Source organism: Megalobrama amblycephala, linkage group LG10 (genome assembly GCF_018812025.1).
Source record: "Megalobrama amblycephala isolate DHTTF-2021 linkage group LG10, ASM1881202v1, whole genome shotgun sequence".
NCBI lineage: Eukaryota > Metazoa > Chordata > Actinopteri > Cypriniformes > Xenocyprididae > Megalobrama > Megalobrama amblycephala.
In genome coordinates this window covers 15,579,987-15,592,735 of record NC_063053.1, presented here as the reverse complement: position 1 = coordinate 15,592,735, position 12,749 = coordinate 15,579,987, and the positions used below count along the sequence as shown (strand labels likewise).

At 35.8% G+C, this 12,749-nt stretch overlaps 1 protein-coding gene across 5 annotated transcripts; it reads left to right on the top strand.

Annotated features, from left to right (window-relative positions):
* Window positions 1-213: 213 nt before the first annotated feature.
* On the top strand, window positions 214-9,228 carry erlin1 (ER lipid raft associated 1). 5 transcript variants are annotated; one of them, XM_048204856.1, is made up of 12 exons: window positions 214-336; window positions 1,279-1,406; window positions 1,900-1,981; window positions 2,163-2,209; window positions 2,326-2,387; window positions 3,541-3,690; window positions 3,859-3,932; window positions 4,028-4,086; window positions 4,850-4,941; window positions 5,026-5,115; window positions 5,198-5,277; window positions 6,816-9,228. In XM_048204856.1, exons 2-12 carry the CDS (start codon window positions 1,300-1,302, stop codon window positions 7,038-7,040), a joined length of 1,068 nt encoding a protein of 355 aa, XP_048060813.1. In that variant the 5' UTR covers window positions 214-336; window positions 1,279-1,299; the 3' UTR covers window positions 7,041-9,228. The 5 variants fall into 5 exon arrangements, with proteins under 5 accessions (XP_048060813.1, XP_048060812.1, XP_048060814.1 ...); XM_048204855.1 differs by having other exon boundaries at window positions 244-348; XM_048204857.1 differs by having other exon boundaries at window positions 252-404; window positions 3,565-3,690.
* The last annotated feature ends 3,521 nt before the right edge of the window (window positions 9,229-12,749 follow it).

Genomic DNA, 12,749 nt, shown 5'->3' with positions numbered 1-12,749 from the left:
ATGCAATAAATGTATATAACATAACTATATGCATAATTCTAATGATTTTAATAATGGTGTAATTAGGTATTAGAGATTGGATTAGCGTTTTTTGGTTACAATTGAGACAAATAAAATATAATAAAATTATTTGTTTGTTTCTAAGTTTTACGACATGTGCCCGTAGTTTTAACCCAGGATTAAACTCAGCTATTTTTCTGTAGCAAGAATAAAAATCGTACTGGTGACTCTTATTTTGAAGGTGTATTTGAAGCAGATTTTGAAAGGGAAATCACTTTCGGATTCACAAAGCGTTTCAGTGGGAGCCTTCCAACCTACAATGTTGGACACGGCGTCGTGAGTAATAAAGTAATGTCCTGCGAAAGTGAAAGGACAGCGTTGTCCATTATCTAAACGAATGATCGGTAAGTGTTTACTGTGGCTGTTATTAGCCGCCCGTATATGTCGTTTAACTTGACAGAAGGTCGTTTTGCCACAAGGTTTGCTTACATTTCAAATAATTAGCTTAGCCAGCCAGCCGCGGGCGTGGGTTAGCTTCAATGTAACGTTAGTCATGTGTAAGCGATGTGTTTGCATCTATAATGTCTAGACCACGTGAATGACTGTAACGGTTGTTTTAGCAAGTGAACCGACAAATTACGCTCATTCATATCAGTTTGTGCCATGTAAAGTAGTATGGGCGAATCAGCACTTCATTTGAGGAAGTAGCTAGCATGTATAGCCAGGTCAAGGAATAGAGAGGCTGCGTTTGAAAAAGATACTGAGTTGCCTTCATAGACACCATTATAGGCGATTCGAACAAAAAGCTGCACTTATGCACGTGCTGTCTAGGTAGGCAGCTCGCTAGGTGTTGAAACGCAGTAAATTGGAATGGTCAGTGACAGTCTTATGATTGACACTCGTTTCCCTAAAATAGCTGTGGGGGTTTTGTAGCTCTCACTGTCACTAATCATGTCAGACGTGGCCATAAGAATGTATTTGTATATATTTGTATTGCACATTTGCATTTGGAAACATTACTTCCGTGTGTGGGGGCTGTGGGTGGGTCTAATGGACTTTGAAAACCTGTTATCTCGGTTTGCTGTGCAGCTCTCCAGAGATTATTTATTTGTGTGTGTGTGGGCTCAGTGGAGGGACGTTCTGCAGCACAGGCTGATCTGCTTACATGTTTGCAATCAGGGCCCTAGCTTGTGTTAAAAGCTGATCTTTTGTCACCTAAATTGTGTGTTTATTCTAAGGATCAGATCAGCTTTCCCTTACAGACTTGTCTTTCTGCAGGTGAGCGCTGGCTGAAGGACAATGGCACATGTTGGGGCTGTAGTTGCAGCAATGGCCAGTGTGATGGCCATTCTGCTTCATTCTTCCATACACAAGATTGAGGAAGGACATTTAGCTGTGTATTACAGGTGAGTTTAAGGAAGTTGCCTTGAAAATATCCAGGGTTTTAGGCTGCTTATGTTAATAATTCATAAAATACCTGTAATTTAGACGTAGGCTGGGGAAAAGGCTTGATCAGTTAACTTTGTGTGTTTCAATCATTCAAAATGAAAACTTTCATCATTGCTTAGTGCTTACATTCATGTTTTTCCAAACCTGTATGACTTTTATTTTCTGTTCAACATTAAAGAAAATATTTTGAGAAACGCCTTTTTTTTTTTTGTCGATACAATGGAAATCAATGGTCACCGAAACGCTTTGGTTGCCAACATTCTTCAAAATATCTTCTTTCATGCTCCACAGAAAAATTCAAGCCAAACAGGTTTTAAATGACATGAGAATGTAATGATCACTTTCAATATCTTCAGCTAATGGTAGAGGTAATATATCAATGCAAATTAAATTGGTGCCATATTTGTCATTCATTATCACAGTTCATGTGTCTTACCATTTATTTTTCAGAGGAGGAGCTTTGTTGACAACTCCTAATGGCCCAGGTTATCATATAATGCTGCCTTTCATCACTTCATACAGATCAGTGCAGGTACAAATGTGTTTTTAAACAATTGGCCTAATAATAAATTAATTATTGCTCTTATTACAGCTGTAAATGTTATTGATTATTTATCATGATCATTTTATTTGTCTCGTAACAAGAGTGGGTTTTTGAGGTTCTTGAATATTTTGTTGAATATGCTGATTTTTTTTCTCTCTCATGTTTATAGACGACTTTGCAAACTGATGAAATAAAAAATGTGCCTTGTGGAACCAGGTAAACCTTCCTGTTGTATGTCCTGAAAACCTACTTAAAATATATACTAAATAACCATCATTACTCTGTGCGGTATATTTTCTGAGGCTCTTGAATGAAAATTCTGTCTTCCACAGTGGGGGTGTCATGATCTATTTTGACAGAATTGAAGTGGTCAACATGCTGGTTCCATCAGCAGGTAAGAGTCTTACAGTGATAGTTCGGTAACACTTTACTTGAAGGGGTGTGCATAAGACTGACATGACCCCTTCATAATCATGACACGACACGTCATGAATATGAAGGAGGTTTTATGCATGTTTATGACAACTGTCATTAAGTGTCATTCACTCAATTATGTCATTTTTAATGCAAAGATGACATGTTTGAGATGTCAGTTTTATGACAACTTGACATGAACCAATACATCATAACCTGTCAGTGTCTTTGTCTTGACAACTTGACATTATTTAGCTTTATAAGTTAACATTACATTAAACTGTCACGTGGTTGGTTTTGATATTGGCTGTCATGTGGCCATTATAATAGTGTCATGAATATTTTTCTTGACCTCAACTACAATGGTACAAATTGAATTTGTCATTAAGTGTTAATACTCTATAATGGCAAATAATTCTATAATGGCGTCATGAATAGTTTTCATTTAATAGTAACTTTTTAAAGTTTCCTCCAACAGAAGATCAGATAATAGACAATATCAAATTTCTTTAAAAGAGATGACACTGTTATAAAATAATGGTAACACTTTATTTTAGGGTCTTTTAACTAGTTGCTTATTACTATTAGCATGCTTATTACTATTAGCATGCTTATTACTATTAGCATGCATATTACTAAAATATTGGCTATTTATTACTAATTATTAAGCACATATTAATGCTGTATTCTGCATGACATTTTTCTACATTCTTAATCCTACCCAATACTATTGAGGGAAAGGTCAGTAGTTATGTGTTTCCTATACTAAAGTGTTAACAAAATAATGTAATGTAATGTTAACCCATAAAGCTAAGTAGTATCTTAAGTTTGATCATTATTCATGTTTATGACAGGTTATGTTGTCTTGGTAAAGTTAAGTTGTCATAACACAGACATCTCAATGTCATCTTTGCATTAGAACTGACATAATTGAGCGAAAGACATTTAATGACAGTTGTCATAAACATGCATAAAACCTCCTTTATTTTCATGACATGTGTCATGTCATGATTATGAAGGGGTCATGTCAGTCTTATGCACACCCCTTCAAGTAAAGTGTTACCGATACGGGACCTAAAAATGAAAAGTTTTCTCTTTTTGAAACCTGTATAACTTTCTTCTGTGGAAGACAGAAAAAAAGCTCTTTTTCTCCACAGTGGTTGACATAGTGAAGAACTACACTGCAGACTATGACAAGACGCTAATCTTCAACAAAATTCACCATGAGTTAAACCAGTTCTGCAGTGTGCACACACTACAGGAAGTCTACATAGAGCTGTTCGGTCAGTCACTTATATGTCAAACAATTTATTCTGCCAAGTATACTGTGAACTTTCAGTTGTTTATGTGAGCACTGAAGTTTCTGCTGTGCCATTTGTTTCATCTTTGGTGCCTTCTCACTACAAGAACATTTATCATAGACTTGCATTTGTGTTGTTTTTGTTTGACAGACATAATTGATGAGAACTTAAAGACTGCTCTGCAGAAGGACTTGAATGCTATGGCTCCTGGTCTCACTATTCAGGTATGGTTTTTACTCCACTGTTGATGGTTTTTTTTTTTTTTTACTCTGGGATTTCAGTTTTCTGCAGAATTACACGCTCACATGATATATTGCAGGCTGTGCGAGTCACCAAACCTAAAATTCCTGAGTCAATCAGAAGAAACTATGAGCTAATGTGAGTAAATATTCATTTATTATTTATTTTTATATGTTATATTATTCTGTGCAGTTTGCTTAGATGTGATTTAATGTATCTCCATATTGTGTGCTTTTAAAATGCTGTTGTTATTGTTGTTGTTGTTGTTGTTGTTGTTGTTGTTGTTGTTTTTTTAACTACCGTTCAAACTTTTAGGATCTGTAAGATTTTTTTTTTTTTTTTTTAAATGAGTCTCTTATGCATACAAAAGCTGCATTTATTTGATAAAAAAATAAGAAAAATGGTAATATTGTGCAATATTATATTTAATATTATATTTAAACTAACTTTTTTTTCTATTTTAGTATATATTTTAAAATGCAACTTATTCCTGTGATGGCAAAGCTGAATTTTCAGCAGCCATTAATTCAGTCTTCAGTGTCACATGATCCTTCAGAAATTATTCTAATAACCTGATTTGGTGCTCAAGAAACATTTATTATTATTATTATCAATGTTGAATACATTGTTGCTTCATGTTTGTGTGGAAACTGTGATACATTTTGTTTTGTAATCTTTGATGAATAGAAAGTTTAAAAGAACAGCAGGAAACTTTTGTAACATTCAAATAATTTAATGCATCCTTGCTGAATAAAAGTATTATTATCTTTCAAAAAAAATTTCTGAGCCCAACCTTTTGATCGGTAGTGTACTGAACATCATCAGGCATCTTGATTTACTGTCCATGGATGAATGTATCTATTGTTTTAATCAAATTTTCCCCCTCTTTTATGATCTGCAGGGAAGCAGAGAAGACAAGGCTGCTTATCACCGCTCAGACGCAGAAAGTTGTGGAGAAAGAGGCTGAAACTGAGAGAAAGAAAGCTATTATAGGTGAGTCCAAACTTCCAAAAATAATGCTGATCATGTACAGGGTCAGGGTTCTATCATTCATCTTGTGTGTTGCTCTCATTACAGAGGCTCAGAAAATGGCTCAAGTGGCAGAGATTCACTTCCAACAAAAAGTGATGGAGAAGGAAACGGAGAAAAAGATTTCAGAAATTGAAGGTCTGGTTTATCTACAGAGAATTTTCACAGCACATGTCACACAGAGTATGTTGCTCATCAGACATTCATTTGTTTGTAACAGATGCTGCTTTCCTGGCAAGAGAGAAGGCAAGAGCAGATGCAGAATATTATACTGCTGCAAAATTTGCTGAAGCCAACAGGGTAAACAAATGGTCCTTTTTTCCACATTTTCGTGTGTTGCTCAGTGTCATTTTTTAACCATTTAATTTATTGGTGCCCTTGATTCAAAAATTGAATTTATCTTGGCATAGTTGAATAACAAGAGTTCAGTACATGGAAAAGACATACAGTGAGTCTCAAACTCCATTGTTTCCTCCTTCTTATATAAATCTCATTTGTTTAAACGACCTCCGAAGATCAGGCGAATCTCAACATAACACCAACTGTTACGTAACAGTCGGGGTGTACGCCCCAATATTTGCATAATGCCAGCCCATGTTCCCAACATTATGAAAGGGATTACACAAGGGCAGCCACTTAACGTCTGGAGCTGCACAGGTGAATCAACAGACTAGGTAAGCAAGAACAACAGCGAAAAATGGCAGATGGAGCAATAATAACTGACATAATCCATGATAACATGATATTTTTAGTGATATTTGTAAATTGTCTTTCTAAATGTTTCGTTAGCATGTTGCTAATGTACTGTTAAATGAGGTTAAAGTTACCATCGTTTCTTACTGTATTCACGGAGAAAAGAGCCGTCGCTATTTTCATTTTTTAAACACTTGCAGTCTGTATAATGCATAAACACAACTTCATTCTTTATAAATCTCTCCAACAGTGTAGCATTAGCCGTTAGCCACGGATGACAGCCTCAAATTCACTCAGAATAAAACTTTAACATCCAAATAAATACTTTACTCACATAATTCAAAGCATGCATACAGCGTGCATGGCGAACATCTTGTAAAGATCCATTTGAGGGTTATATTAGCTGTGTGAACTTTGTAAATGCGCTGTAATATAGTCGACAGCTCGTGTGGCAGGGAGCACGTGATTTAAGGGGGCGGCGCCGAGTGTAAATCAGTGCATCGTTAATGATGCCCCAAAATAGGCAGTTAAAAAAATTAATTGAAAAAAATCTATGGGGTATTTTGAGCTGAAACTTCACAGACACATTCAGGAGACACCTTAGACTTATATTACATGTTGTAAAAAAGCATTCTTGGGCACCTTTAAAAAAAATTGAAATTTGTGAAAGGCTCAGTGCCCTTTGCACATGAACATTCTAATTTATTGCCATAACAGTTAACTTGAGAAATCCTTGGAAGAGCTGGTTTTTAGTTTTTAAGATGTTTTAAAATGTTATTAAGTGTATTTACACCTAATGTGTTTAATCGGTAAATCGTGGACTGGTTTTACAGTAAGTTTGTTACTTTTAGTGTATAAACTATCAATCTAATCTGTTAATTACATCAACGAGTAAACAAAAAACACATAATAAAGTAGATTTTGTGTAAAGGAATTCCACACTTTTTCCACTTACACAAAGCTCAAATATCCTTCAACCTAGCTATATTAAGAAAGCACCTGTAAGAGGCTGTAGCTGATGTCATGGTGGTGCTAGTATCCACTCTAAACACATGGAGGCACATTCACACATTCCTTCAGTAGAGTTGATTCCACACAGGAAGTGCTCGGATCATTTATCAGACCACTGTCTCCCTCCTCCACAGCTGAAGCTTACACCAGAGTACCTGGAACTGATGAAATATCAGGCCATAGCTGCAAACAGCAAGATCTACTTCGGTCAGGAAATCCCAAACATGTTTGTAGACAACAGTGCCTCCCGTCCAGCCGCGGGCCAGGGTGCGGCAGATTTGGCGGAGCAGCTGGAGTCCTTGACTTTGAAAGAGAGTCTTAAGAAAGCATCCAAGCCCAAAGCCACAGAAGGCCACTGAGGGGCCTGAGAGCTGTCCACCCCCTCTTCCTCAGCTGTTTCTCTTTCTCTCTATCTCTCTTTGTGGGGCATGGGTGCTTGTGAGGCATGCTGACATGGATGCTTTTCACTCTTCTACTGCAGTGGGGTTGGGTGCTTGGCAAGCTGTGCTGTGAGTCAGTTAACAGAAGAGACTGACACACAGAGCCTGTGGTTTTCCAGCAGTCACTTGTGGACTAAAAAGAAATGCCCAGGAACTGTGCTACTGAATATTGCCAGGTTGAATTGTCATGATTCAAATATAAAAAAATCCCTCCAATCCCCCTAACTTACATCAGCATGCTTTTCCCCTTTTTTTTTTTGCTCTCAACTTTTGATTCTCTTTTACAAATCCATGCTAATTATTTGTTAGATGCAGACGCATCTATGTGAAGTATGTTAACATTTTGAGGTTTACCTTAATGTGTTGTCTTTAACATAACTGGAATTATAAGGCATCACACTAATTGAGATCACAGGCTATGGCTTTATTAGCTACAATATGATGAGACTCACTTTGTAGCCAACATTTGTCATCTCCCTTTCTTTAATATATTGTTAAAGGATGCTTAACCCTAAAATTTATATTCTGTCATAATTTTTTCACTTTCACATCATTCCAAACATGTAAGACCATCTTTCTTCTGTGGAATGAAAAACTGTCCATATATTGAAAGTTATTAGGGTCCAATATTGTACTTTGCTTGGACCCCATTGACTTTCATTGTATGGACAAAAAAACGTTTTAAAATAATGTTCCACAGAAGAAATAAAGTCCAACAGGTTTGGAACTATGTGAGGATGAGCAAATGATGTCAGAATATTCATTTTTAGGTTATCTACCCCTTTAGAAAAAAGTCCTCATTTCCATCGTCACTAACTTCATTATAGTTCAAATGTTAATTTAGTTCAGCCACAACTGCAGAGATCATTTAGGTGTATATGTAAGATTGATCTTGTTTTAAAATGATCCCTTCTTGATTTTTGTTGATCTTTATGAAGACTTTTTCTACGACATTGACACCTGAATATTTGGTGTGAATTTAATTTCATGTAATGTAAGAAATAGTGGGTTTGGTATAGTATTGTGTAGCTTGTTAGTTTGTGGGTGCTCTGTGAATGATGTTGAATTGTTGGAAATGGTGACACTGAGCATGGGTTTCATAAGATGTTAATGTTTTGTTTTCCGCGGCTCCAGCCTTTGAAAAGCTATGAGATGGACAGCTGTTGGATAATATATATTCGGTTCCTTTATGACTGAAAATGCCTTTATGCCTTTAGTTGAGCTTGCTTGTTTTGTCATTACTGGAAGGAGTTTATTTCAAAGGGAATTCAGTTACAAAAAGGGCTGCTGTATTATTAGGCACTATCTAGAAATTTAGCATTATGATGGATGAATCAGATATTCTAACAACATAGTAATGCATTTTGGGAGCCAGAAGATTTTCACTGGAGTTGACCTGAAGCCTCAAAAGCTTCATCAGAATTTCACCACTAGGGGAAGCCAGTGAGCTTCAGGAATCAAAAAAACTGGACAACAAAGAGTTAAATGACTCAAAAATGTGGCTAAGCTTCTCTTAAAGTTGCTTTCAAATGCCAAGATTAACAATGCATTAAATCAAACCATCTAAACTAGGTTTTAATAGTGTCTACTAGTACTATCTCTCAGGAAAAGAGACCTGTGTGTTAACTTGAATGACCTGCTTTTTTTTTTGGTATCTTACATTTTAACCTCTGACCAATTCACGGACATCTGAGTCAAATGTAAGTCATGTTGTCTGTGTGAATCTGTCACACAGCACATAGTTTTTACATCATCTTCATACTTATCGATTAAAGAGACAAGCATTCAGTATAGTTAGTCTGAATGTTCCTTCTACAAACTGCGACTTCTCCCATTTTCCTCTTTAAAAAATTGACTTTTCATTCAGTGTTTTCCTTCAAGGTTTAAGATAAATTGCCTCAAAAGATTTTTCTGTCCATATGATCCCTGTGATTCTTATGGTTGATTAAACGAGAGAGGACAGAACTTGACTGCCCTGGAATAAACCCACTCTGTGAATGTCACTTTTTTTATGTCATCATAATTTAAGCTCCTAATTTTAAAACATTTATATGCAAAATTTATAAAATTTTGACAATTCTGTGAAATAAAACCTATTTTGATACCATGAAATGACTGTTTTTTGGCATTGCGGGTATGTGATCATAATATTCTTGTCTTGCACATTAAGGAAGTGTACATCGTGTCCTATTTAGGAAGTGTTTCGCAAAAAGTGTTATTGTCATAGATTGTGTCATGAATTAAGTGCGTTTAATATGAGCTGGATATTTTTATTTTTTTCCCCCCTGGAGAAATAAAGAGGAAAAGGAACTAGATCTTGTGTTAGAACTTAATTGTAAAATGTAAAACGTAAGTGGATGCAAGACTTACCACCATGACGTCAGGGTGTTGCTAGAGTAGTTGGAAAAGTTCAAGGTGGATGTTTAGTAAATGAAAAGATCTCACTCTAATATTCTGGTCTTCAGATGTAACTTGTCACTCCTGTAATGTATGTCAGTGGAATATTTTTCACCCCTTTCTACAGCAGTGAGTTACAAGTTGAAGTTTGATATGGTATTTGATATTTAGAATTAGGTGTGTAACCTAAAACAACATTGTTGGCATTTAAAACAAAAGTCACTCTTGTCTTCGATCTTACAACAACTTTTTCATGTTTTGGGAATAATCTGATGCATACAGTTATCCACAAATAACTCAACCACTTGATGAACAATCACAGCAGGCAGTTATGACCCATATATTAATGTTTGCTTTGCAAATAAACCCTGAATGTCTCAGTCAGTGGTATTTGTCCAAGTACAGGAAATGTCATGAAGTGTCATCTACAAGTAACAAATGAGTCTGCTTCAACTTTTTGATGCAGGACTCAGACTTACTAACAGGGCATGAGTGGAAGAAAGACAAATGAAGGAAATAGTCACTCAAGGAAGTGGGCAAAAAGGTCTATGTCTCCAGCTGACCTTAAAGAAAGAACAGAAGCTTGAGCTCCCCCAGGACCTCCTGAGTAAATATCAACCATTTAGATCTGGTCACCAGACTGAGTCAATCCCCAGACAGAATATTTCCTGTTCCTGAATAAAGGTGAAATTAGAATTCTTTTTAGAATTTAGACTTTTAGATTGGATAAAAAGGAATGTTGTTCCTTCAATTAAACCGTATAATTTAGAAAATGAATCTGTATAAAATGTGCTTGTTAAAATGCACTGTGTTCAGGATGCACCACATATTTCCTTCCTGCACTACTCATCAATGATATAAAGGAAGTGACTCCACCTAGACTAATAATGTAGTGGTAAAGAGACCAAGGCGTCCGAAATCGCATAATCTCTTGCATAGGTACTTATTTTGAATAAGTAATTACTTCACGACTGCTAAAAAAAGTTTTTTCTTTATAGTATGAATGTGTGTAGTATCATGTTGCCCTTATCACGTGAACCCTACATTCACAAATCCTCTCCTGGGACCTCATGAGATAGTAAAGTGTCCATCGTATGCACACTTCAGAATCTCGTCAGAAGTAACAGGTCAAGATGGGTACTTTTTGTCTCCTCTTTTATGTTTACTGTGAATTCAGACATACTTTGGTCACATACTGTTTTCCACCTACTTTAAGAATGTGATTTTGGATGCAGCCCAATAGTCTTTTTTATGTTGTGGTTATCAAGCAAATATTAGTGTAGATTCCATTAATAATCCTTAAGTCTTATTTGATTTAAATATTGTTTTCTCATGGAAATAGAATTTTTATTAACTGAACAGAACTGACTCTGAAGTCATGTTAAAACAAGTTCACTATAGAGCTAGATTTTAATGACTCCCAAATGACTTATACAGGATACATTATTTGCACAGTTTTACTCAGCACAGGGATGGTGGCCAACTTTTCTTTCCGTAGTTCATTGACATGGAATGAAAATAAGCCACATGTGCACAAATGTTTTTAAATCTTTTTTTTAAAGAAAAACTAGGCCATCATCCTAGCAGGACACATGCTAGAACTGTTTTTCTCTTTTTTTCTGATGGCAAAGCTGTGAACTGCCTACACAATCATAGCAGGAAGGGCCGTGCCCAGGTTTTGTAGTTGGTTGGAGGGACTCTGGCATAAGAGACAGCCTGTTCCCATGACAACCATGATGAAATTTATGAATTACTGGCAGCAGCCTGAACAATTGTGTTCTGTGTTCAGTCTGGCTCATCGCCCTGCTCCATCCCCTGAAGTGTCTCGCTGCCGGAATTTACCAGGGAGTCATGGGGCAGCTTCTGTAAGGACATGATAGATGATAAGCCTGGCTTCTCTCAACCAGCTCTGATTAGCACAATAATGCAGGCCAATCTAAGGGGATTTCTACATGCCGAAATCTGATTTTGTGACTCATGACACGACGCTGTGGTTTTAACAGAATAGATATAGCAAATACTTAAGCTACTGGTTATGAAAAAATGATTTTGCATTATACACACTACCGTTCAAAAATTTGGGGTCATGACACAAAAAAATTATTTCCTCAAACTTCTGACTTAGAACAACTTACAAGTTTCAGAGCTTAAATCTTCATTATAAACAAAGCATGAAATCAAAATGGAGATTTTTTTTTTTTTAATGGAATATTGCTTGTTTTTATGAAAAAAAAAAAAAAAAAAAAAAAAATTGGGCAGGTCTTGATTTTGTCCATTGGGAATTGATTTGATTTTGTCTCATGTGAGTAACAGGTTGTTCCCGCCAGGAAACATCATCAGAGAAGAGATATCGCAAGAGTTATTTTGATTAAAGATTTTGAGGGCACATAATTTTTTTAAATAGTGATGTGCACGGATAAATTATTTATAATAATGTTCCATTAAAAAATGTGAATTTTAAATTTTTTTTAAAAGCATCCCAGGCTTTATTGTAAAGACAATTCAAATATATTAAGTAAAAGTTGAAGGCCTAGGATCCATCATAAGAAAAGCAAACAATCCCATTAGTTCGAGTAATATGAATCAGAAGAATGATTTGTGAAAGATCATGTGACACTGAAGACTGCAGTGATGACTAAGCTTTCACAGCCAAAACAGGAATAAATAAAAAAAAACATTGATAAGGAAAACTTCATATTACAGTTTCACAGTATTTCTACTCAAATAAATCAGCCTTGGTGAGCATAAGAGACTTCTTTCAAAAACATGTCCCCGAACTGTATTGTGTGTTTGTGATTTATGAGAACACAAATTTGACACAAACTGGTATTATGACATAAACATGAAATATGAGGACATTTCATGAGTCATATTTAAAATAGCTTTTCAAACAAACTAAACAATGTTTTATTAAAAATGTAAAAATGCAGAATGTTTTGTGTGATGGGTAGGTTTAGGGGTAGTGTAGGGGGATAGAATGTACAGTTTGTACAGTATAAAAACAATTACACCTACAGAATGTCCTCACTTTGATAGCAAAACAAACCTGTGTGTGTGTGTACTTGTTTCGACATTTGTTTTGACCAAATGTCCTCACTTATATTGTGAAATACTTTCACAATTCACTAGTGAGGACATTGACTGGTCCTCACTAGTTTTAAATCAGCCAAAAGAGGTTTTTATTTAAATCTAGTGATGTGCACGTTTCTGTGATGGGTAGGTTTAGGAATA

Excerpts from the sequence above, each read along its gene's own strand:
- erlin1 (XM_048204856.1), top strand. The coding sequence starts at position 1,300 with ATGGCACATGTTGGGGCTGTAGTTGCAGCAATGGCCAGTGTGATGGCC. Across the intron at positions 1,407-1,899 it reads CATTTAGCTGTGTATTACAG|AGGAGGAGCTTTGTTGACAA; the intron begins GTGAGTTTAAGG and ends TTTATTTTTCAG. Across the intron at positions 3,933-4,027 it reads CTCCTGGTCTCACTATTCAG|GCTGTGCGAGTCACCAAACC; the intron begins GTATGGTTTTTA and ends GATATATTGCAG.